General features: G+C 49.0%; 1 protein-coding gene across 1 annotated transcript in view; it reads left to right on the plus strand.

Annotated features, from left to right (window-relative positions):
• The window catches only part of ACTL6B (actin like 6B), a 90,056-nt gene that overhangs the window by 51,518 nt on the left and 10,982 nt on the right, over positions 1–27,556 (plus strand). The window contains exons 9-10 of the mRNA XM_066593938.1: positions 8,761–8,822; positions 8,901–9,015. Coding sequence (XP_066450035.1) covers positions 8,761–8,822; positions 8,901–9,015 — 177 coding nt within the window. The remainder of the gene's footprint in view (positions 1–8,760; positions 8,823–8,900; positions 9,016–27,556) is intronic.

Raw genomic sequence — 27,556 nt, forward strand, 5'->3', positions numbered from 1 at the left:
TTATAGTCCTGCTGTGTGTTGGGGTTATGTATCCTGTCTGCGGTCCGTACATGTCAGCAGGTCTTACAGCTCCTTACATTACAGGGATCTTATAGTCCTGCTGTGTGTTGGGGATCCGTATCCTGTCGGCGATCCGTACATGTCAGCAGGTCTTACAGCTCCTTATATTACAGGGATCTTATAGTCCTGCTGTGTGTTGGGGTTATGTATCCTGTCTGCAATCCGTACATGTCAGCAGGGCTTACAGCTCCTTACATTACAGGGATCTTATAGTCCTGCTGTGTGTTGGGGTTATGTATCCTGTCCCCGGTCCGTACATGTCAGCAGGTCTTACAGCTCCTTACATTACAGGGATCTTATAGTTCTGCTGTGTGTTGGGGTTATGTATCCTGTCTGCGGTCCGTAAATGTCAGCAGGTCTTACAGCTCCTTACATTACAGGGATCTTATAGTCCTGCTGTGTGTTGGGGTTATGTATCCTGTCTGCAATCCGTACATGTCAGCAGGGCTTACAGCTCCTTACATTACAGGGATCTTATAGTTCTGCTGTGTGTTGGGGTTATGTATCCTGTCTGCGGTCCGTACATGTCAGCAGGGCTTACAGCTCCTCACATTACAGGGATCTTATAGTCCTGCTGTGTGTTGGGGTTATGTATCCTGTCTGCGGTCCGTACATGTCAGCAGGTCTTACAGCTCCTTACATTACAGGGATCTTATAGTCCTGCTGTGTGTTGGGGATCCGTATCCTGTCGGCGGTACGTACATGTCAGCAGGTCTTACAGCTCCTTACATTACAGGGATCTTATAGTCCTGCTGTGTGTTGGGGTTATGTATCCTGTCGGCGGTCCGTACATGTCAGCAGGTCTTACAGCTCCTTACATTACAGGGATCTTATAGTCCTGCTCTGTGTTGGGGTTATGTATCCTGTCTGCGGTCCGTACATGTCAGCAGGTCTTACAGCCCCTTACATTACAGGGATCTTATAGTCCTGCTGTGTGTTGGGGATCCGTATCCTGTCTGCGGTCCGTACATGTCAGCAGGTCTTACAGCTCCTTACATTACAGGGATGTTATAGTCCTGCTGTGTGTTGGGGTTATGTATCCTGTCTGCGGTCCGTACATGTCAGCAGGTCTTACAGCTCCTTACATTACAGGGATCTTATAGTCCTGCTGTATGTTGGGGTTATGTATCCTGTCTGCGGTCCGTACATGTCAGCAGGTCTTACAGCTCCTTACATTACAGGGATCTTATAGTCCTGCTGTGTGTTGGGGATCCGTATCCTGTCGGCGGTACGTACATGTCAGCAGGTCTTACAGCTCCTTACATTACAGGGATCTTATAGTCCTGCTGTGTGTTGGGGATCCGTATCCTGTCGGCGGTTCGTACATGTCAGCAGGGCTTACAGCTCCTTACATTACAGGGATCTTATAGTTCTGCTGTGTGTTGGGGTTATGTATCCTGTCTGCGGTCCGTACATGTCAGCAGGTCTTACAGCTCCTTACATTACAGGGATCTTATAGTCCTGCTGTGTGTTGGGGTTATGTATCCTGTCTGCGGTCCGTACATGTCAGCAGGTCTTACAGCACTTACATTACAGGGATCTTATAGTCCTGCTGTGTGTTGGGGTTATGTATCCTGTCGGCGGTCTGTACATGTCAGCAGGTCTTACAGCTCCTTACATTACAGGGATCTTATAGTCCTGCTGTGTGTTCTGGTTATGTATCCTGTCTGCGGTCTGTACATGTCAGCAGGTCTTACAGCTCCTTACATTACAGGGATCTTATAGTCCTGCTGTGTGTTGGGGTTATGTATCCTGTCTGCGGTCCGTACATGTCAGCAGGTCTTACAGCTCCTTACATTACAGGGATCTTATAGTCCTGCTGTGTGTTGGGGTTATGTATCCTGTCTGCGGTCTGTACATGTCAGCAGGTCTTACAGCTCCTTACCTTACAGGCATCTTATAGTCCTGCTGTGTGTTGGGGTTATGTATCCTCTCTGCGGTCCGTACAGGTCAGCAGGTCTTACAGCTCCTTACATTACAGGGATCTTATAGTCCTGCTGTGTGTTGGGGTTATGTATCCTGTCTGCGGTCCGTACATGTCAGCAGGTCTTACATCTCCTCACATTACAGGGATCTTATAGTCCTGCTGTGTGTTGGGGTTATGTATCCTGTCTGCGGTCCGTACATGTCAGCAGGTCTTACAGCTCCTTACATTACAGGGATCTTATAGTCCTGCTGTGTGTTGGGGTTATGTATCCTGTCTGCGGTCCGTACATGTCAGCAGGTCTTACAGCTCCTTACATTACAGGGATCTTATAGTCCTGCTGTGTGTTGGGGTTATGTATCCTGTCTGCGGTCCATACATGTCAGCAGGTCTTACAGCTGGGGTGATGTGGAGTAGTAATGTTGGATGATGAGGGCAGTAGTTGTGTGGGGTGATGTGGAGTAGTAATGTTGGATGATGAGGACAGTAGTTGTGTGGGGTGATGTGAAGTAGTAATGTTGGATGATGAGAGCAGTAGTTGTGTGGGGTGATGTGGAGTAGTAATGTTGGATGATGAGGGCAGTAGTTGTGTGAGGTGATGTGGAGTAGTAATGTTGGATGATGAGGGCAGTAGTTGTGTGGGGTGATGTGAAGTAGTAATGTTGGATGATGAGAGCAGTAGTTGTGTGGGGTGATGTGGAGTAGTAATGTTGGATGATGAGGGCAGTAGTTGTGTGGGGTGATGTGGAGTAGTAATGTTGGATGATGAGGGCAGTAGTTGTGTGTGGTGATGTGGAGTAGTATGGTTGGATGATGAGAGCAGTAGTTGTGTGAGGTGATGAGGAGTAGTAATGTTGGATGATGAGGGCAGTAGTTGTGTGAGGTGATGTGGAGTAGTATGGTTGGATGATGAGAGCAGTAGTTGTGCTGGGTGATGTGGAGTAGTAATGTTGGATGATGAGGGCAGTAGTTGTGTGGGGTGATGTGGAGTAGTAATGTTGGATGATGAGGGCAGTAGTTGTGTGGGGTGATGTGGAGTAGTATGGTTGGATGATGAGGGCAGTAGTTGTGTGGGGTGATATGGAGTAGTAATGTTGGATGATGAGGGCAGTAGTTGTGTGGGGTGATGTGGAGTAGTAATGTTGGATGATGAGGGCAGTAGTTGTGTGGGGTGATGTGGAGTAGTAATGTTGGATGATGAGGGCAGTAGTTGTGTGGGGTGATGTGGAGTAGTAATGTTGGATGATGAGGACAGTAGTTGTGTGGGGTGATGTGGAGTTGTATGGTTGGATGATGAGGGCAGTAGTTGTGTGGGGTGATGTGGAGTAGTAATGTTGGATGATGAGGGCAGTAGTTGTGTGGGGTGATGTGGAGTAGTAATGTTGGATGATGAGGGCAGTAGTTGTGTGGGGTGATGTGGAGTAGTAATGTTGGATGATGAGGGCAGTAGTTGTGTGGGGTGGGGTGGAGTAGTAATGTTGGATGATGAGGGCAGTAGTTGTGTGGGGTGATGTGGAGTAGTAATGTTGGATGATGAGGGCAGTAGTTGTGTGGGGTGATGTGGAGTAGTATGGTTGGATGATGAGGGCAGTAGTTGTGTGAGGTGATGTGGAGTAGTAATGTTGGATGATGAGGGCAGTAGTTGTGAGGGGTGATGTGGAGTAGTAATGTTGGATGATGAGGGCAGTAGTTGTGTGGGGTGATGTGGAGTAGTATGGTTGGATGATGAGGGCAGTAGTTGTGTGGGGTGATGTGGAGTAGTAATGTTGGATGATGAGGGCAGTAGTTGTGTGGGGTGATGTGGAGTAGTAATGTTGGATGATGAGGGCAGTAGTTGTGTGGGGTGATGTGGAGTAGTAATGTTGGATGATGAGGGCAGTAGTTGTGTGGGGTGATGTGGAGTAGTAATGTTGGATGATGAGGGCAGTAGTTGTGCGGGGTGATGTGGAGTAGTAATGTTGGATGATGAGAGCAGTAGTTGTGTGGGGTGATGTGGAGTAGTAATGTTGGATGATGAGGGCAGTAGTTGTGTGGGGTGATGTGGAGTAGTAATGTTGGATGATGAGGGCAGTAGTTGTGTGGGGTGATGTGGAGTAGTAATGTTGGATGATGAGGGCAGTAGTTGTGTGGGGGTGATGTGGAGTAGTAATGTTGGATGATGAGGGCAGTAGTTGTGTGGGGTGATGTGGAGTAGTATGGTTGGATGATGAGGGCAGTAGTTGTGCGGGGTGATGTGGAGTAGTAATGTTGGATGATGAGGGCAGTAGTTGTGTGGGGTGATGTGGAGTAGTAATGTTGGATGATGAGGACAGTAGTTGTGTGGGGTGATGTGGAGTAGTAATGTTGGATGATGAGGGCAGTAGTTGTGTGGGGTGATGTGGAGTAGTAATGTTGGATGATGAGAGCAGTAGTTGTGTGGGGTGATGTGGAGTAGTAATGTTGGATGATGAGGGCAGTAGTTGTGGGGGTGATGTGGAGTAGTAATGTTGGATGATGAGGGCAGTAGTTGTGTGGGGTGATGTGGAGTAGTAATGTTCGATGATGAGGGCAGTAGTTGTGTGGGGTGATGTGGAGTAGTAATGTTGGATGATGAGGGCAGTAGTTGTGTGGGGTGATGTGGAGTAGTAATGTTCGATGATGAGGGCAGTAGTTGTGTGGGGTGATGTGGAGTAGTAATGTTGGATGATGAGGACAGTAGTTGTGTGGGGTGATGTGGAGTAGTAATGTTGGATGATGAGGGCAGTAGTTGTGCGGGGTGATGTGGAGTAGTAATGTTGGATGATGAGGGCAGTAGTTGTGTGGGGTGATGTGGAGTAGTAATGTTGGATGATGAGGGCAGTAGTTGTGCTGGGTGATGTGGAGTAGTAATGTTGGATGATGAGGGCAGTAGTTGTGCTGGGTGATGTGGAGTAGTAATGTTGGATGATGAGGGCAGTAGTTGTGTGGGGTGATGTGGAGTAGTATGGTTGGATGATGAGAGCAGTAGTTGTGTGGGGTGATGTGGAGTAGTAATGTTGGATGATGAGGGCAGTAGTTGTGTGGGTGATGTGGAGTAGTAATGTTGGATGATGAGGGCAGTAGTTGTGTGGGGTGATGTGGAGTAGTAATGTTGGATGATGAGGGCAGTAGTTGTGTGAGGTGATGTGGAGTAGTAATGTTGGATGATGAGGGCAGTAGTTGTGTGGGGTGATGTGGAGTAGTATGGTTGGATGATGAGGGCAGTAGTTGTGTAGGGTGATGTGGAGTAGTATGGTTGGATGATGAGAGCAGTAGTTGTGTGGGGTGATGTGGAGTAGTAATGTTGGATGATCAGGGCAGTAGTTGTGTGGGGTGATATGGAGTAGTAATGTTGGATGATGAGGGCAGTAGTTGTGTGGGGTGATGTGGAGTAGTAATGTTGGATGATGAGGGCAGTAGTTGTGTGGGGTGATGTGGAGTAGTAATGTTGGATGATGAGGGCAGTAGTTGTGTGTGGTGATGTGGAGTAGTATGGTTGGATGATGAGAGCAGTAGTTGTGTGGGGTGATGTGGAGTAGTAATGTTGGATGATGAGGGCAGTAGTTGTGTGGGGTGATGTGGAGTAGTATGGTTGGATGATGAGAGCAGTAGTTGTGTGGGGTGATGTGGAGTAGTAATGTTGGATGATGAGGGCAGTAGTTGTGTGGGGTGATGTGGAGTAGTAATGTTGGATGATGAGGGCAGTAGTTGTGTGGGGTGATGTGGAGTAGTAATGTTGGATGATGAGGGCAGTAGTTGTGTGGGGTGATGTGGAGTAGTATGGTTGGATGATGAGGGCAGTATTTGTGTGGGGTGATGTGGAGTAGTAATGTTGGATGATGAGGGCAGTAGTTGTGTGGGGTGATGTGGAGTAGTATGGTTGGATGATGAGGGCAGTAGTTGTGTGGGGTGATGTGGAGTAGTAATGTTGGATGATGAGAGCAGTAGTTGTGTGGGGTGATGTGGAGTAGTAATGTTGGATGATGAGGGCAGTAGTTGTGCTGGGTGATGTGGAGTAGTAATGTTGGATGATGAGGGCAGTAGTTGTGTGGGGTGATGTGGTGTAGTAATGTTGGATGATGAGGGCAGTAGTTGTGCGGGGTGATGTGGAGTAGTAATGTTGGATGATGAGGGCAGTAGTTGTGTGGGGTGATGTGGAGTAGTATGGTTGGATGATGAGGGCAGTATTTGTGTGGGGTGATGTGGAGTAGTAATGTTGGATGATGAGGGCAGTAGTTGTGTGGGGTGATGTGGAGTAGTATGGTTGGATGATGAGGGCAGTAGTTGTGTGGGGTGATGTGGAGTAGTAATGTTGGATGATGAGGGCAGTAGTTGTGTGGGGTGATGTGGAGTAGTAATGTTGGATGATGAGGGCAGTAGTTGTGTGGGGTGATGTGGAGTAGTAATGCTGGATGATGAGGGCAGTAGTTGTGTGGGGTGATGTGGAGTAGTAATGTTGGATGATGAGGGCAGTAGTTGTGTGGGGTGATGTGGAGTAGTAATGTTGGATGATGAGGGCAGTAGTTGTGTGGGGTGATGTGGAGTAGTAATGTTGGATGATGAGGGCAGTAGTTGTGCGGGGTGATGTGGAGTAGTAATGTTGGATGATGAGGGCAGTAGTTGTGCGGGGTGATGTGGAGTAGTAATGTTGGATGATGAGGGCAGTAGTTGTGTGGGGTGATGTGGAGTAGTAATGTTGGATGATGAGGGCAGTAGTTGTGTGGGGTGATGTGGAGTAGTAATGTTGGATGATGAGGGCAGTAGTTGTGTGGGGTGATGTGGAGTAGTAATGTTGGATGATGAGGGCAGTAGTTGTGTGGGGTGATGTGGAGTAGTAATGTTGGATGATGAGGGCAGTAGTTGTGTGGGGTGATGTGGAGTAGTAATGTTGGATGATGAGGGCAGTAGTTGTGTGAGGTGATGTGGAGTAGTAATGTTGGATGATGAGGGCAGTAGTTGTGTGGGGTGATGTGGAGTAGTAATGTTGGATGATGAGGGCAGTAGTTGTGTGGGGTGATGTGGAGTAGTAATGTTGGATGATGAGGGCAGTAGTTGTGTGAGGTGATGTGGAGTAGTAATGTTGGATGATGAGGGCAGTAGTTGTGTGGGGTGATGTGAAGTAGTAATGTTGGATGATGAGAGCAGTAGTTGTGTGGGGTGATGTGGAGTAGTAATGTTGGATGATGAGGGCAGTAGTTGTGTGGGGTGATGTGGAGTAGTAATGTTGGATGATGAGGGCAGTAGTTGTGTGAGGTGATGTGGAGTAGTAATGTTGGATGATGAGGGCAGTAGTTGTGTGGGGTGATGTGAAGTAGTAATGTTGGATGATGAGGGCAGTAGTTGTGTGGGGTGATGTGGAGTAGTAATGTTGGATGATGAGGGCAGTAGTTGTGTGGGGTGATGTGGAGTAGTAATGTTGGATGATGAGGGCAGTAGTTGTGTGGGGTGATGTGGAGTAGTAATGTTGGATGATGAGGGCAGTAGTTGTGTGGGGTGGGGTGGAGTAGTAATGTTGGATGATGAGGGCAGTAGTTGTGTGGGGTGATGTGGAGTAGTAATGTTGGATGATGAGGGCAGTAGTTGTGTGGGGTGATGTGGAGTAGTATGGTTGGATGATGAGGGCAGTAGTTGTGTAGGGTGATGTGGAGTAGTATGGTTGGATGATGAGGGCAGTAGTTGTGTGGGGTGATGTGGAGTAGTAATGTTGGATGATGAGAGCAGTAGTTGTGTGGGGTGATGTGGAGTAGTAATGTTGGATGATGAGGGCAGTAGTTGTGTGGGGTGATGTGGAGTAGTAATGTAGGATGATGAGAGCAGTAGTTGTGTGGGGTGATGTGGAGTAGTAATGTTGGATGATGAGGGCAGTAGTTGTGTGGGGTGATGTGGAGTAGTAATGTAGGATGATGAGAGCAGTAGTTGTGCGGGGTGATGTGGAGTAGTAATGTTGGATGATGAGGGCAGTAGTTGTGTGGGGTGATGTGGAGTAGTAATGTTGGATGATGAGGGCAGTAGTTGTGTGGGGTGGGGTGGAGTAGTAATGTTGGATGATGAGGGCAGTAGTTGTGTGGGGTGATGTGGAGTAGTAATGTTGGATGATGAGGGCAGTAGTTGTGTGGGGTGATGTGGAGTAGTATGGTTGGATGATGAGGGCAGTAGTTGTGTAGGGTGCTGTGGAGTAGTATGGTTGGATGATGAGGGCAGTAGTTGTGTGGGGTGATGTGGAGTAGTAATGTTGGATGATGAGAGCAGTAGTTGTGTGGGGTGATGTGGAGTAGTAATGTTGGATGATGAGGGCAGTAGTTGTGTGGGGTGATGTGGAGTAGTAATGTTGGATGATGAGGGCAGTAGTTGTGTGGGGTGGGGTGGAGTAGTAATGTTGGATGATGAGGGCAGTAGTTGTGTGGGGTGATGTGGAGTAGTAATGTTGGATGATGAGGGCAGTAGTTGTGTGGGGTGATGTGGAGTAGTATGGTTGGATGATGAGGGCAGTAGTTGTGTAGGGTGATGTGGAGTAGTATGGTTGGATGATGAGGGCAGTAGTTGTGTGGGGTGATGTGGAGTAGTAATGTTGGATGATGAGAGCAGTAGTTGTGTGGGGTGATGTGGAGTAGTAATGTTGGATGATGAGGGCAGTAGTTGTGTGGGGTGATGTGGAGTAGTAATGTTGGATGATGAGGGCAGTAGTTGTGTGGGGTGATGTGTAGTATGGTTGGATGATGAGGGCAGTAGTCGTATGTACCCATGCGTTGCTGACCTGCAGTTTCTTGGCTTGTCCTCAGGAGGTGATCCAGGACTTCCAGGCTTCTGTCCTCCAAGTGTCTGACTCTCCGTATGATGAACAGTAAGCGTGTTGCGTGTGCTGCATACGGTGTCACATGCCCATGATGATACAGTCTCACTCCCGCTCTTCTCCCTGCAGAGTGGCGGCTCAGATGCCAACTGTCCATTACGAGATGCCCAACGGGTACAATACGGACTACGGAGCAGAGAGACTGCGCATCCCGGAGGGACTCTTTGACCCGTCCAATGTAAAGGTCTGTAAGTAGATTTCATCTTCATATCATACATGTAATACAGAAGCGGGCGTGAGGCGGCACATTGGGGTTCGGTGGACCCAGCCTCGTGCGGTTTGTCTGAGCCGACCCAACTAAAGCCTTCTACTTCCCCTTAATAAACGTATATGTTATATTATCAAAGACCAAGAACCCGCAGAAAGAGAACATGCTAACTCCATGCAGATGTTACTCTTCGTCACGTATGATCTTAGGACTCCAGCACTGCAAGGCAACAGTGCTGACCACTGAGCCACCACACTGACCAGTAACAGGGCTGACCACTGAGCCACCACACTGCCCAGTAACAGGGCTGACCACTGAGCCACCACACTGCCCAGTAACAGGGCTGACCACTGAGCCACCACACTGCCCAGTAACAGGGCTGACCACTGAGCCACCACACTGCCCAGTAACAGGGCTGACCACTGAGCCGCCACACTGCCCAGTAACATGGCTGACCACCGAGCCACCACACTGCCCAGTAACATGGCTGACCACCGAGCCACCACACTGCCCAGTAACAGGGCTGACGACCGAGCCAGCACACTGCCCAGTAACAGGGCTGACCACTGAGCCACCACACTGCCCAGTAACAGGGCTGACCACTGAGCCACCACACTGCCCAATAACAGGGCTGACGACCGAGCCACCACACTGCCCAATAACAGGGCTGACGACCGAGCCACCACACTGCCCAGTAACAGGGCTGACCACTGAGCCACCACACTGCCAAATAACAGTGCTAACCACTGAGCCACCACACTGCCCAATAACATGGCTGACCACTGAGCCACCACACTGCCCAATAACAGGGCTGACGACCGAGCCACCACACTGCCCAATAACAGGGCTGACGACCGAGCCACCACACTGCCCAGTAACAGGGCTGACCACTGAGCCACCACACTGCCAAATGACAGTGCTAACCACTGAGCCACCACACTGCCCAATAACATGGCTGACCACTGAGCCACCACACCGCCCACTAACATGGCTGACCACTGAGCCACCACACCGCCGAGCAACATGGCTGACCACTGAGCCACGACACCATCCAGTAACATGGCTGACCACTGAGCCACGACACTGCCTAGTAACAGAACTGACCACTGAGCCACCACACTACCCAGTAACATAGCTGACCACTGGGCCACTACAATGCCCAGTAACAGGCCTTATCACTGAGCCACCACACTGCCCAGTAACATGGCTGACCACTGAGCCACCACACTGCCCAGTAACATGGCTGACCACTGGGCCACTACACTGCCCAGTAACAGGGCTGACGACCGAGCCACAAAACTGCCCAGTAACAGGGCTGACCACGTAGCCACCACACTACCCAGTAATATGGCTGACCACTGAGCCACCACACTGCCCAGTAACAGAGCTGACCACTGAGCCACCACACTACCCAGTAACATGGCTGACCACTGAGCCACCACACTGCCCAATTACATGGTTGACGACCGAGCCACTACAGTGCCAAATAACAGTGCTAACCACTGAGCCACCACACTGCCCAGTAACATGGCTGACGACCGAGCCACCACACTGCCCAATTACATGGCTGACCACTGAGCCACCACACTGCCCAATAACAGGGCTGACGACCGAGCCACCACACTGCCCAATAACAGGGTTGACGACCGAGCCACTATACTGCCAAATAACAGTGCTAACCACTGAGCCACCACACTTCCTAATAACAGTGGTAACCACTGAGCCAGCACACTGCCCAATAACAGAAGTGACCAGTGAGCCACCACACTACCCAGTAACATGGCTGACCACTGAGCCACCACACTGCACAATAACAGATCTGACTACTGAGCCACCACACTACTTAATAACATTGATAACCACTGAGCCACCACACTGCCCAATAACAGTGCTGAGCACTAAGTCACTGCACTGCCCAGTAACATGGCTGACCAGTCAGCCACCACACTGACCAGTAACATGGCTGATTACTGAGCCACCACACTGCCCAGTAACATGGCTGACCACTGAGCTACCACATTGCCCAATAACAGGGCTGACGACCGAGCCACTACACTGCCAAATAACAGTGCTAACCACTGAGCCACCACACTGCCCAGTAACATGGCTGACGACCGAGCCACCACACTGCCCAATAACATGGTTGACGACCGAGCCACTACAGTGCCAAATAACAGTGCTAACCACTGAGCCACCACACTGCCCAAAAACAGTGCTGAACACTGAGTCACTGCACTGCCCAATAACAGAACTGACCACTGAGCCACCACACTACCCAGTAACATGGCTGACCACTGAACCACCACACTGCCCAATAACAGGGCTGAAGACCGAGCCAGCACACTGCCCAATAACAGGGCTGACGACCGAGCCACCACACTGCCAAATAACAGTGCTAACCACTGAGCCACCACACTGCCCAAAAAACAGTGCTGAACACTGAGTCACTGCACTGCCCAATAACAGAACTGACCACTGAGCCACCACACTACCCAGTAACATGGCTGACTACTGAACCACCACACTGCCCAATAACAGGGCTGAAGACCGAGCCACCACACTGCCAAATAACAGTGCTAACCACTGAGCCACCACACTGCCCAAAAACAGTGCTGAACACTGAGTCACTGCACTGCCCAATAACAGAACTGACCACTGAGCCACCACACTACCCAGTAACATGGCTGACCACTGAACCACCACACTGCCCAATAACAGGGCTGAAGACCGAGCCACCACACTGCCAAATAACAGTGCTAACCACTGAGCCACTATACTGCCTAATAACAGTGCTAACCACTGAGCTACCACACTGCCCAATAACAGGGCTGACGACTGAGCCAGCACACTACCCAGTAACATGGCTGACCACTGAACCACCACACTGCCCAATAACAGGGCTGACGACTGAGCCAGCACACTGCCCAATAACAGAACTGACCACTGAGCCACCACACAGCCCAATAACATGGCTGACGACCGAACCACCACACTGCCCAATAACACAGTTGAAGACCGAGCCACTACACTGCCCAATAACAGTGCTAACCACTGAGCCACCACACTGCCCAAAAACAGTGCTGAACACTGAGTCACTGCACTGCCCAATAACAGAACTGACCACTGAGCCACCACACTACCCAGTAACATGGCTGACCACTGAACCACCACACTGCCCAATAATAGGGCTGACGACTGAGCCAGCACACTGCCCAATAACAGGGCTGACGACCGAGCCACCACACTGCCCAATAACAGTGCTAACCACTGAGCCACTATACTGCCTAATAACAGTGCTAACCACTGAGCTACCACACTGCCCAATAACAGAACTGACCACTGAGCAACCACACTACCCAGTAACATGGCTGACCACTGAACCACCACACTGCCCAATAACAGGGCTGAAGACTGAGCCAGCACACTGCCCAATAACAGAACTGACCACTGAGCCACTACACTGCCCAGTAACAGGTCTGATCACTGAGCCACCACACTGCCCAATAACACGGTTGAACACCGAGCCACTACACTGCCAAATAACAGTGCTAACCACTGAGCCACCACACTGCCTAATAACAGTGCTAACCACTGAGCCACCACAGTGCCCAAAAACAGTGCTGAACACTGAGTCACTGCACTGCCCAGTAACATGACTGACGACCGAGCCAACACACTGCCAAATAACAGTGCTAACCACTAAGCCACCACACTGCCTAGTAGCATGACTGACGACGAGCCACTACACTGCCAAATAACAGTGTTAACCACTGAGCCACCACACTGCCCAAAAACAGTGCTGAACACTGAGTCACTGCACTGCCCAATAACAGAACTGACCACTGAGCCACCACACTACCCAGTAACATGGCTGACCACTGAACCACCACACTGCCCAATAACAGAACTGACCACTGAGCCACCACACTACCCAGTAACATGGCTGACCACTGAACCGCCACACTGCCCAATAACAGGGCAGACGACTGAGCCAGCACACTGCCCAATAACAGAACTGACCACTGAGCCACCACACAGCCCAATAACATGGCTGACGACCGAGCCACCACACTGCCCAATAACACAGTTGAAGACCGAGCCACTACACTGCCAAATAACAGTGCCAACCACAGAGCCACCACACTGCCTAATAACAGTGCTAACCACTGAGCCACCACAGTGCCCAAAAACAGTGCTGAACACTGAGTCACTGCACTGCCCAGTAACATGACTGACGACTGAGCCAACACACTGCCAAATAACAGTGCTAACCACTAAGCCACCACACTGCCTAGTAGCATGACTGACGACCGAGCCACTACACTGCCAAATAACAGTGCTAACCATTGAGCCACCACACTGCCCAAAAACAGTGCTGAACACTGAGTCACTGCACTGCCCAATAACAGAACTGACCACTGAGCCACCACACTACCCAGTAACATGGCTGACCACTGAACCACCACACTGCCCAATAACCGGGCTGACGACCGAGCCACCACACTGCCAAATAACATTGCTAACCACTGAGCCACCATACTGCCTAATAACAGTGCTAACCACTGAGCCACCACACTGCCCAATAACAGAACTGACCACTGAGCCACCACACAGCCCAATAACATGGCTGAAGACCGAGCCACCACACTGCCCAGTAACATGGCTGACCACTGAGCTACCACATTGCCCAATAACAGGGCTGAAGACTGAGCCAGCACACTGCCCAATAACAGAACTGACCACTGAGCCACTACACTGCCCAGTAACAGGTCTGATCACTGAGCCACCACACTGCACAATAACACGGTTGAACACCGAGCCACTACACTGCCAAATAACAGTGCTAACCACTGAGCCACCACACTGCCTAATAACAGTGCTAACCACTGAGCCACCACAGTGCCCAAAAACAGTGCTGAACACTGAGTCACTGCACTGCCCAGTAACATGACTGACGACTGAGCCAACACACTGCCAAATAACAGTGCTAACCACTAAGCCACCACACTGCCTAGTAGCATGACTGACGACCGAGCCACTACACTGCCAAATAACAGTGCTAACCACTGAGCCACCACACTGCCCAAAAACAGTGCTGAACACTGAGTCACTGCACTGCCCAATAACAGAACTGACCACTGAGCCACCACACTACCCAGTAACATGGCTGACCACTGAACCACCACACTGCCCAATAACAGGGCAGACGACTGAGCCAGCACACTGCCCAATAACAGAACTGACCACTGAGCCACCACACAGCCCAATAACATGGCTGACGACCGAGCCACCACACTGCCCAATAACACGGTTGAAGACCGAGCCACTACACTGCCAAATAACAGTGCCAACCACTGAGCCACCACACTGCCTAATAACAGTGCTAACCACTGAGCCACCACAGTGCCCAAAAACAGTGCTGAACACTGAGTCACTGCACTGCCCAGTAACATGACTGACGATTGAGCCAACACACTGCCAAATAACAGTGCTAACCACTAAGCCACCACACTGCCTAGTAGCATGACTGACGACCGAGCCACTACACTGCCAAATAACAGTGCTAACCATTGAGCCACCACACTGCCCAAAAACAGTGCTGAACACTGAGTCACTGCACTGCCCAATAACAGAACTGACCACTGAGCCACCACACTACCCAGTAACATGGCTGACCACTGAACCACCACACTGCCCAATAACCGGGCTGACGACCGAGCCACCACACTGCCAAATAACATTGCTAACCACTGAGCCACCATACTGCCTAATAACAGTGCTAACCACTGAGCTACCACACTGCCCAATAACAGAACTGACCACTGAGCCACCACACAGCCCAATAACATGGCTGAAGACCGAGCCACCACACTGCCCAGTAACATGGCTGACCACTGAGCTACCACATTGCCCAATAACAGGGCTGAAGACCGAGCCACTACACTGCCAAATAACAGTGCTAACCACTGAGCCACCACACTGCCCAAAAACAGTGCTGAACACTGAGTCACTGCACTGCCCAATAACAGAACTGACCACTGAGCCACCACACTACCCAGTAACATGGCTGACCACTGAACCACTACACTGCCCAATAACAGGGCTGACGACTGAGCCAGCACACTGCCCAATAACAGAACTGACCACTGAGCCACCACACAGCCCAATAACATGGCTGACGACCGAGCCACCACACTGCCCAATAACACGGTTGAAGACCGAGCCACTACACTGCCAAATAACAGTGCCAACCACTGAGCCACCACACTGCCTAATAACAGTGCTAACCACTGAGCCACCATAGTGCCCAAAAACAGTGCTGAACACTGAGTCACTGCACTGCCCAGTAACATGACTGACGACCGAGCCAACACACTGCCAAATAACAGTGCTAACCACTAAGCCACCACACTGCCTAGTAGCATGACTGACGATAGAGCCACTACACTGCCAAATAACAGTGCTAACCACTGAGCCACCACACTACCCAAAAACAGTGCTGAACACTGAGTCACTGCACTGCCCAATAACAGAACTGACCACTGAGCCACCACACTACCCAATAACAGGGCTCACGACTGAGCCAGCACACTGCCCAATAACCGGGCTGACGACCGAGCCACCACACTGCCAAATAACAGTGCTAACCACTGAGCCACCATACTGCCTAATAACAGTGCTAACCACTGAGCTACCACACTGCCCAATAACAGAACTGACCACTGAGCCACCACACAGCCCAATAACATGGCTGAAGACCGAGCCACCACACTGCCCAATAACACGGTTGAAGACCGAGCCACTACACTGCCAAATAACAGTGCCAACCACTGAGCCACCACACTGCCTAATAACAGTGCTAACCACTGAGCCACCACAGTGCCCAAAAACAGTGCTGAACACTGAGTCACTGCACTGCCCAGTAACATGACTGACGACCGAGCCACAACACTGCCAAATAACAGTGCTAACCACTAAGCCACCACACTGCCTAAAAAGAGTGCTAACCACTGAGCCACCAAACTGCCTAATAACAGTGCTAACCACTGAGCCACCACACCGCCCAATAACATGGCTGACCACTGAGCCACCACACCACCCAGTAACATAGCTGACCACTGAGCCACCACACCGCCAAGTAACATGGCTGACCACTGAGCCACCACACTGCTAAATAACAGTGCTAACCACTGAGCCACCACATTACCTAATAACAGTGCTAACCACTAAGCCACCACACCGCCCAATAACATGGTTGACCACTGAGCCACCACACCGCCCAATAACAGAGCTGACAACCGAGCCACCACACTGCCTAATAACAGTGCTAACCACTGAGCCACCAAACTGCCTAATTACACTGCTAACCACTGAGCTACCACACTGCCTAATAACAGTGCTAACCACTGAGCCACCACACTGCCCAATAACAGTGCTGAACACTGAGTCACTGCACTGCCCAGTAACATGGTTGACTACTGAGCCACCACACTGCCCAGTAACATGGCTGACCACTAAGCCACCACACTACCCAGTAACATGGCTGACCACTGAGCCACCACACTGCCCAATAACATGGCTGACCACTGAACCACCACACTGCCCAATAACAGAACTGACCACTGAGCCACCACACTACCCAGTAACATGGCTGACCATTGAGCCACCACATTGACCAATAACAGGGCTGACGATCGAGCCACCACACTGCCCAATAACAGGATTGACAACCGAGCCACCACACTGCCAAATAACAGTGCTAACCACAGAGCCACCACACTGCCTAATAACAGTGCTAACCACTGAGCCACCACACGACCCAGTAACATGGCTGACCGCAGTGCCACCAAACTGCCCTGTAACAGAGCTGACCACTGAGCAACCAAACTGCTCAGTAGCATGTCTGACCACTGAGCCACCACACTGCCCAGTATCAGGGCTGACCACTGAGCCACCACACTGCCCAATAACAGTGCTAACCAATGAGCCACCACACTGCCCAATAGCAGTTCTAACCAATGAGCCACTACACTGCCCAGTAACATGGCTGACCACTGAGCCACCACACTGCCCAATAACATGGCTGACCACTGAGCCACCAGACTGCCCAATAACAGAACTGTCCACTGAGCCACCACACTACCCAGTAACATGGCTGACCATTGAGCCACCACACTGCCCAAACACAGGGCTGACAACCGAGCCACCACACTGCCAAATAACAGTGCTAACCACTGAGCCACCACACTGCCGAATAACAGTGCTAACCACTGAGCCACCACACTGCCGAATAACAGTGCTAACCACTGAGCCACCACACTATCCGAAAACAGTGCTAACTACTGAGCTACCACACTGCCGCATAACAGTGCTGACCACTGAGTCACCACATTGCTCAATAACAGTGCTGACCACTGAGCCACCGCACTGCCCAATTACAGGGCTGATCACTGAGTGGCCACAATGCCCAATAACAGAGCAGACCACTGATTCACCACACTGCCCAATAACAGCGCAGACCACTGAGCCACCACACTGCCCAGTTAAATGGCTGACCACTTAGCCACCAAACTGCCCAGTGACAAGGCTGACCACTGAGTCACCACACTGACCAGTAACTTGGCTTGGTTGACCACTGAGCCACCACACTGACCAATAACTTGGCTTGGCTGACCACTGAGCCACCACACTGACCAGTAACTTGGCTTGGCTGACCACTGAGCCACCACACTGACCAATAACAGTGCTGACCACTGAGTCACCACGCTACCCAGTAACAGGGCTGACCACTGAGTCACCACGCTACCCAGTGATACAGTCACTCCCCATGTCATATCAAACAAGTAACACAGATAGTCCTGTGTACTATCACACCTATAATACAGAAAATCCTTGAGGAATATCACACCTGTAAGGGCGCCGACCCACTGGCGATTTTTTTCCTGCGATGCTAAATTGCGTTTTGCGTTTTTTCTGAAGAGCAATCAGCATAGAATGTGTTCTCGTCCATTTGGGGTTTTTTTTCGTTTCGTTACAATTTTTCACATAGGAACTGTCAGTTGCATATGTCTCCTTATTTTTCTCTTAATGCCCCCATGATTGTCAATGGAAATTAACGAAAAAAACCGCGAAAAACGTGCGGAAAACGCTGTGTTTTTCACGCACGAAAATCGGCAACGCCAGTGGGTAGGCGCCCTAATACAGAACTTCCCTGTGTATTATCACATCTGTTATACAGACCTATCCCATGTAATATTATATCTGTCATATAGACGCTCATCGAGTAATGTCACACATGTAATATAGACTCATCCTGTGTAATATCACAGCTGTAAAACAGTCCTTCCCCATGTATTATCACACCTGTAATAGACCTTTCCTGTGTAAAATCACACCTGTAACATAGACCTGCACCATGTAATAAGACACCTGTAAGACAGACCCATCCCTTGTAATAATGCATCTGTAATGCAGAAATTCCCTATATAATATCACACCTGTAATACATACCTTCCCAGTGTAATATTACACCTGTAAGACAAACGCTCACCTTGTAATATCAAACCTGTAATACAGACCTTCCTTGTGTAATATCACACGTGTAAGACACACGCTCCCCGAGTAATATCACACCTCTAATATAGACCCATCCCATGTAATATCACACCTGTAATACAGACACATCCCGTGTAATATTCCTGTAATACAGAAATTCACTATATATCACATCTGTAATACACACCTTTGCTTTGTAATATTACATCTGTTATTTAGACTTTCCTCACATACTATCACTCCTGCAGTATGGACCTTCCCGTGTAGTATTATGCCTGTATTATCACACCTGTAATACAGACGCTCCCCTTATAATATTACACCTGTAATGCAGACGGTTCCCTTGTAATACTACACCTGTAGTACAGATGCTTCCTGTGTAATATCACACCTGTAATACAGACCCATCCCGTGTATTATCATACCTGTAATATAGACCTTCCCCGAGTTATAGGAGGTGACATAATAAGGCCGAGAAACCATGACCGAGGAAGGACCCGCAATAGTCTGTGTGGGAAGTATGTGAGCCGGCCCTGAGTCAGGCTCGGTCCCAGCAAACACTATGTGAGACCCAAGATGCCACGAGTTACATAGCAATGGGCAATCCATGTGTCCCCACACAATTCATTCTGTGTAGGTGTCAGATAGCTCGACACCGCAATGGGACGTCTTTGAGTTCCTTGGGCTCGCCTATGCTGTCGGTGCACAAAGATGGTATTACACAGGAAAAAATCAGAGTGCCCAAACATGGCAGAGTTTCACCCCGCCAAGGACCTCGGCCCACATTTCTACCCTAGTCAGTCAGTGTATTTGTGCCAGACAGGTAAAACACCGTAATGAGAAGTCTTTGTGCGCCCATAGCATAGGCAGACCCCTGTAACATTTCTGTAGCAAGAGTATAGGCAGACCCCTGTAACATTTCTGTAGCAGAAGTATAGACAGACCCCTGTAACATTTCTGTAGCAAGAGTATAGGCAGACCCCTGTAACATTTCTGTAGCAAGAGTATAGGCAGACCCCTGTAACATTTCTGTAGCAGAAGAATAGGCGGACCCCTGTAACATTTCTATAGCCAAAGTATAGGCGGACCCCAGTAATATTTCTGTAGCAGCAGTATAGGCAGACCCCTGTAACATTTCTGTAGCAAAAGTATAGGCGGACCCCAGTAACATTTCTGTAGCAAGAGTATAGGCAGACCCCTGTAACATTTCTGTAGCAGAAGAATAGGCAGACCCCTGTAACATTTCTATAGCCAAAGTATAGGCGGACCCCAGTAACATTTCTGTAGCAGCAGTATAGGCAGACCCCTGTAACATTTCTGTAGCAAAAGTATAGGGAGACCCCAGAAACATTTCTGTAGCAGCAGCATAGACGGACCCCAGTAACATTTCTGTAGCAGAAGTATAGGCAGACCCCAGTAACATTTCTGTAGCAGCAGTATAGGCAGACCTCTGTAACATTTCAGTTACAGCAGTATACACAGATCCCTGTAACATTTCTGTAGCAAAAGTATAGGCGGACCCCAGTAACATTTCTGTAGCAAGAGTATAGGCAGACCCCTGTAACATTTCTATAGCCAAAGTATAGGGAGACCCCAGTAACATTTCTGTAGCAGAAGTATAGGCAGACCCCAGAAACATTTCTGTAGCAGCAGTATAGGCAGACCCCAGTAACATTTCTGTAGCAGCAGTATAGGCGGACCCCAGTAACATTTCTGTAGCAAGAGTATAGGCAGACCCCTGTAACATTTCTATAGCCAAAGTATAGGGAGACCCCAGTAACATTTCTGTAGCAGAAGTATAGGCAGACCCCAGAAACATTTCTGTAGCAGCAGTATACACAGACCCCAGTAACATATTTTTAGCAAAAGTATAGGCGGACCCCTGTAACATTTATGTAGCAAGAGTATAGGCAAACCCCAGTAACATTTCTGCATCAAGAGTATAGGCGGACCCCAGTAACATTTCTGCATCAAGAGTGTAGGCGGATCCCAGTAAAAATCGGTTTACCAAGATTATAGGCGAAGCCTTGAAAAATTAGTTTGCTAACAGTATAGGAGATGGCCTGAAAAACTGGTGTACCAAGAGTACAAGTGTACCCCTGAAAAACTGCTCAACCGCAAGGGCAGGTGAAACCCATAAACATTTTTTGAAGATACAGCTCATTATTGGTTAATTTGTAACAGAGCCTGGAGGCAGCCCTCCGCAAAAATTGGTTTAAGTTTAACTTTTAAAACTTTAAAAACTGATAAAACCTTTAAACAGAGCATTTTGGGCCGCATAGAAATTGGCAGTTCAGCGTGATGACATACTGTTTTAGGAGGAGGAGTAATTGCCCGTTTTTTTCCAGTGATAGAGGATGCATTTTTCTCCCGTTGCAGCGAAAAGAATCATTAGGTTCCGCTTCTTTCCACTGGTGGAGAAGAGAAGTCCGGGAAATCCAGCCTTTGTTCATCTTTATGAGTGTAAGCATGTTGGCACTGTCAGTTGACAGGCGGGTACGCTTATCCGTGATGATCCCCCCAGCTGCACTAAACACTCTCTCTGACAAGACGCTAGCGGCAGGGCAGGCCAGCACCTCCAGGGCATACAGCGCAAGTTCATGCCACGTGTCCAGCTTTGACACCCAATAGTTGTGTGGAGCAGAGGCATCACGGAGGATGGTGGTACAATCGGCTATGTACTCCCTCAACATCTTTAACATTTCTGTAGCAAGAGTATAGGCAGACCCCTGTAACATTTCTATAGCCAAAGTATAGGTGGACCCCAGTAACATTTCTGTAGCAAGAGTATAGGCAGACCCCTGTAACATTTCTGTAGCAAAAGTATAGGCGGACCCCAGTAACATTTCTGTAGCAAGAGTATAGGCAGACCCCTGTAACATTTCTGTAGCAGAAGTATAGGGAGACCCCAGTAACATTTCTGTAGCAGAAGTATAGGCAGACCCCAGTAACATTTCTGTAGCAGAAGTATAGGCAGACCCCAGAAACATTTCTGTAGCAGCAGTATAGACGGACCCCAGTAACATTTCTGTAGCAGAAGTATAGGCAGACCCCAGTAACATTTCTGTAGCAGCAGTATAGGCAGACCCTTGTAACATTTCATTTGCAGCAGTATACACAGACCCCAGTAACATTTCTTTAGCAAAAGTATAGGCGGACCCCTGTAACATTTATGTAGCAAGAGTATAGGCATACCCCAGTAACATTTCTGCATCAAGAGTGTAGGCGGATCCCAGTAAAAATCGGTTTACCAAGATTATAGGCGAAGCCTGGAAAAATTAGTTTGCTAACAGTATAGGAGATGGCCTGAAAAACTGGTGTACCAAGAGTACAAGTGTACCCCTGAAAAACTGCTCAACCGCGAGGGCAGGTGAAACCCATAAACATTTTTTGAAGATACAGCCCATTATTGGTTAATTTGTAACAGAGCCTGGAGGCAGCCCTCCGAAAAAATTGGTTTAAGTTTAACTTTTAAAACTTTAAAAACTGTTAAAACTTTTAAACAGAGCATTTTGGGCCGCATAGAAATTGGCAGTTCAGCGTGATGACATACTGTTTTAGAAGGAGGAGTAATTGCCGTTTTTTTCCGATGATAAAGGATGCATTTTTCTCCCGTTGCAGCGAAAAGAATCATTAGGTTCCACTTCTTTCCAGTGGTGGAGAAGAGAAGTCTGGGAAATCCAGCGTTTGTTCATCTTTATGAGTGTAAGCATGTTGGCACTGTCAGTTGACAGGCGGGTACGCTTATCCGTGATGATCCCCCCAGCTGCACTAAACACTCTCTCTGACAAGACGCTAGCGGCAGGGCAGGCCAGCACCTCCAGGCCATACAGCACAAGTTCATGCCACGTGTCCAGCTTTGACACCCAATAGTTGTGTGGAGCAGAGGCATCACGGAGGACGGTGGTACGATCGGCTACGTACTCTCTCACCATCTTTTTACAGGGCTCCCCCCGACTCAGCCTTGACTGGGGAGTGGTGACACAGCCTTGCTGGGGAGCCATAAAGCTGGCAAAGGCCTTGGAGAGTGTTACCCTGCCTGCGCTGGACATGCTGCTTGATCCCCATGCCTCCCCGGCTAATTGTCCCTCTGAACTGTGTCTTCTGCCACTAGCGCTGTCAGATGGGAGCTTTAGCATCACGGGCCCTGTGGTATTGCATCACTCTCGTACCCCTTTCCTCTTCAGGAATAAGAGTGTAAAGAGTGTAAAGGTTCTTCTTATACCGTGGATCTAGAAGGGTGTACACCTAGTAATCCATGTTGGCCAGAATGCGTCTAACGCGAGGGTCACGGAAAAGGCAGCCTAACATGAAGTCAGCCATGTGTGCCAGGGTCCCAGTACGCAACACATCGCTGTACTCACTAGGAAGATGACTTTCAGGATCCTCCTCTTCAGCCCATACACGCTGAACAGATGAGAGGCAAGCAGCATGGGCACCCTCTGTGGTGTGGCCAGCTGTCTCTTCCCCCTCCAAAACGCGCTGAGATATATACATGAGGGTTGTCTGGCTATCAAGCAACATACTGTCATCCCCCGTCTCCTGTTCCAACCGCAAAGCGTCGGCCTTTATGCTTAGCAGCAAACTCCTCAGCAGGCAAAGAAGCGGGATGGTAACGCTAATGACTGCAGCATCGCCGCTCACTATCTGGGTAGACTCCTCAAAATTTCCGAGGACCTGGCAGATATCTGCCATCCATGTCCACTCCTCAGTAAAGAATTGCGGAGGCTGACTACCACTCCACCGCCCATGTTGCAGCTGGTATTCCACTATTGCTCTATGCTACTCGTACAGCCTGGCCAACATGTGCAGCGTAGAATTCCAGTGTGTGGGCACGTCGCACAGCAGTCAGTGCTCTGTCAGCTGAAACCGACATTGCAGGGTCCTCAGGGTGGCAGCGTCCGTGGTGGACTTGCGGAAATGTGTGCAGACGCGGCGCATGGGGGATTAAGAATGGAGCAGGGCCCAAATAAATGACCCCACTGTACAGCGCTGACAACTGTGGCTAATTCACCGCACACAGAGACTTGTAGATAGCGGAGGCTCTATGCTGTGACCGCTGTCTGGCGCTGATACCTAGGGGTAATTTACCCCTCGCAGAGACTTGTAGATTATAGAGGCTGTGTGGAGTGGGAGAAGACTCTAAAGCCAGTGGATAGTGCTGGTAACTGCGGCGATCTCAGCCCCACCAAGGAAAGGGTATTGTGAGACGCTCTGCACAGCGGCAGAGCTGAAATACTTTGCAGTGGCCCTGGTAATATTACAGTGCTGTTTAGCGGTGAGACCGCTGTCTAATGCACTGCAGACACAGAACGGTATAACTGAAGTCGCTTGCAGTAGGCTAGGAAATATTAGAGTGCAGTTTCACGGTGAGAGCTGGTTGTACGGCACTGCAGGCTGAGAACGCTATTACTGACAGGCTGGGAACAGGCCTAGATGCGTAATACAAAAATGGATGCACTAAAACTCCCAGCAGGCCGCAAGTATAATGCACACGGTCAGATGTAGCCCTAAGAAGGACCGTTGGGGTTCTTGAAGACGCTACCACCTTCCCTATCTCAGCAGCTCTTTCCCTAACCTCTGCCAGCATGCGTTTGAGGCGAGCCGCGGGCGGGACCGCTTTAAGTACTCTGCGGTCACCTGATCCCGCCAGCCACTCACCACTGTGGGGTGGGGTAGGGCTGGCACGTACCCTAATGCTCGGACCAGTGTGCTCGCTCATCTCTACTGTTATTCATTACATATAATTTCAGTTAATCAGTCTGATTCTATATGTGTTTTAATTAATGCTGTTTTTTATAACTTATTTATGCTACTAGATTGATCATTTTATAAAATATATCATATTGTACTGATGTTTTATGTATGATGGGATGGTATCCTCAATGATTCACAATAAGCCTTATTACCGCTCGGACGCCGTACGTGTATACGGACTCTGTAATCCCTACAAGGTAGAATAAAGTTATTGTCCATTTGGAACGCTGCGCTCCAAGCTACGCGCCATCATGTGACCTGGCTCACCATGGGATTCTCCTCCCATCATGACATCAGAGGAGGACGGATGGCGTCCCCGTGTGGAGTACAGGCTATGTAAGTGTATATATGTATCTGTATTGTAGCGAGTAGATGTTGTAATTTTGAGCTTGAGAAAGGCAATGTTCTTGCCCAAACGCTTTGCTCAGCAATAAATGTTTTTTTGATGTACAAGCTACATGACAACGATTAGCTTGTCGGTCGGACCCACACGAGCGCGGATTCCTTTTCATGCCTTCGTGTAATACACACCTATCCCATGTAATATCACACCTGTAGTACAGACGCTCCCTCTGTAATATTGTAGAGACCACCTGTTGTAGAGATGTACCTGTAGTAGAGACCACATCCCATGTAATATCCCACCTGTAATGGACCTTCCCTGTGTAATATCACAGCTGTAATACAGAAATTACCTATATAATATTACACCTGTAATACAGATATTACACAATAAGGTCTATACTACAGGTGTGATATTACACGAGGAAGATTACACTTGTAATACAGATGCCCCTAGAGCAATATTACACCTGTAATACAGACACTCCCCGTGTAATATCACACTTGTAATATAGACAGTCCCTGTTTAATATCACACCTATAATACAGACCTATCCCGTATAATATCACACCTGTAAAATAGACACACTCCGTGTAATATCACAACTATAATACAGATGTTCCCTGAGTAATATCACACCTGTAATACAGACACATCCTGTGTAATATCACACCTGTAATACAGACATTCCCTATGTAATATCACAGCTGTAATACAGACCTTCCCTATGTAATATCACACCTGTAATACAAAGGTCCCTGAGTAATATTACACCTGTAATACAGACACATCCTGTGTAATATCACACCTGTAATACAAAGGTCCCTGAGTAATATCACACATGTAATACAGACACCTCCCGTGTAATATCACATGTGTAATACAGACTCAACCCATGTAATATCACACCTGTAATACAAAAGCTCCTTGAGGAATATCACACCTGTAATACAGACCCATCCCATGTAATATTATACCTGTCATACGGAGCAACTTGAGTAATATCACACTTATAATATAGATCCATCCCGTGTAATATCACATTTGTAATGCAGACCCCCATCCCATGTAATATCCCACCTGTAATAAACCTTCCCTGCATAATATCACACCTATAATACAGAAATTCCCCATATAATATCACACCTGTAATACATACCTTCCCTGTGTAATATTACACCTCTAATACACGCCTTCGTCATGTAATATCACACCTGTAGTATAGACCTTCCCGTGTGATATCACATTTGTAACACAGACACCCCTTGAGCAATATCACACCTGTAATACAGACGCTCCCTGAGTAATATAACACCTGTAATACAGACAGTCCCCATGTAATATCAAACCTGTAATACAGACCTTCTCTGTGTAGTATCTCACCTGTAATATAGAAGCTCCCTGAGGAATATCACACCTCTAATACAGATGATTCACAGTGTTGCAGTATTGGATCCATCAGTGCCCAGGCCCAACAGTAAATATCATTTAGGGGACCCCTGTACAGCAAGTATTACCTGATTCTGTTGTGAGACAGTGACTGACAAAGTGCTGGAGGGCAGATACGTGCCACCGAGCGGCCTGGGCCCGGTGGAGGAAGCCAGCATTTGGGTGTCCGTAACACTAAGTTACTGACACGGTGTAGTGTAATGCAGTGGCTCCAAGCCGCATAGTCCGGGCCGGCTTTTCCTGGAGTGGTCAAAGCGAAGGGTGGGATGGCCACTCCCACGTACCAGGTGGGGCTGGTACCAGGCCTTATAAAGCCTGGGTCTGCAGGTCTAACAGGGAGAGGTTGGCTGAGAGAGCCAGAGAGACGGCTCAGTGGAGCTAGGAGCCCGGCTAGCCCAGGGTGCGGCTGAGAAGGTCAGAGGTTTACAGGGTGATGCCCCTAACCTCACCACCACCTGAGAGGGTGTGCTGAGACCTCTGCAGGTCCGAGGAACAGGCTGGCAGTGCGCAGCAAGCAGAGTTTTTTCAAGTGAGTAGTCAGGGCCGGTCTATGTCTAGTGAGTGCTCAGACGAGCAGGGGTTACTTTATGTTGGCCTGGAGTTAAGGCCTGGTTTGTTTTATTTTGCTGAAATAAACCCAGGCGAAGCCGGGACTAAAGAACTTTATCCTGTGTGTCACTGTCTCTGGCTGTGGATGCCCAGGCTGCTACCTATCCTGACACTAATCCCTCACATATGGTGTTTGGATGCGGGCACCGGTCTTAAAGAGACATACACCAGTTAATGGACATTCTGCTGCAGCAACTGGAGAACTGTTGCTAAGGGCAACCGCCCAAGGAAGAATTTTTTGAGAGTGCCGTAACCCCATGTCCTGGGTGGAAGCTGCAATGGCGCAGCAGTCAGACACGGCCAGTATGGAGGAATTGCTGAAGCAATGGATACAAAAGACGGTGCAGCAACAGGAGACCATGGCTCAGCAGCAGAAAGCCCATGGAGAGGCTATGCGGGCGCAGCTGGAGAAAAGGCAACTCCTAATAAAGCAGTTGGCTGCACTGAGTCAGTCAAAACTACAGTGAATGAGCACCTTATACGAGAAACTGAAACAGATCACAGGGCTTTGTTGGGAAAACAAGCCCATAAAGGTGAACAAGGTTGTAAAAAGTTGAAGACACGGTTAGCAAAGAGGAATGAAACCTTGGAAAAGGTCAAACAAGCTGTGAAGTATGAACAGGACTGTAAGAAACTGCAAATGAAACCCCAAGAGTTGGAGATGACGTGTTGCGAGTTAGAAAGAGCTTCTACAGATGCACGGAATCAAACTACAGGTTTGCAGAATCAGGTTGCAGAGTTGAAAATGCAGTTAGCAAAGAAAAATGGTGACTTGGAGTGCCAAATAAGGCAGCTCAAGGAAGA

This window comes from Eleutherodactylus coqui, chromosome 2 (genome assembly GCF_035609145.1).
Source record: "Eleutherodactylus coqui strain aEleCoq1 chromosome 2, aEleCoq1.hap1, whole genome shotgun sequence".
NCBI lineage: Eukaryota > Metazoa > Chordata > Amphibia > Anura > Eleutherodactylidae > Eleutherodactylus > Eleutherodactylus coqui.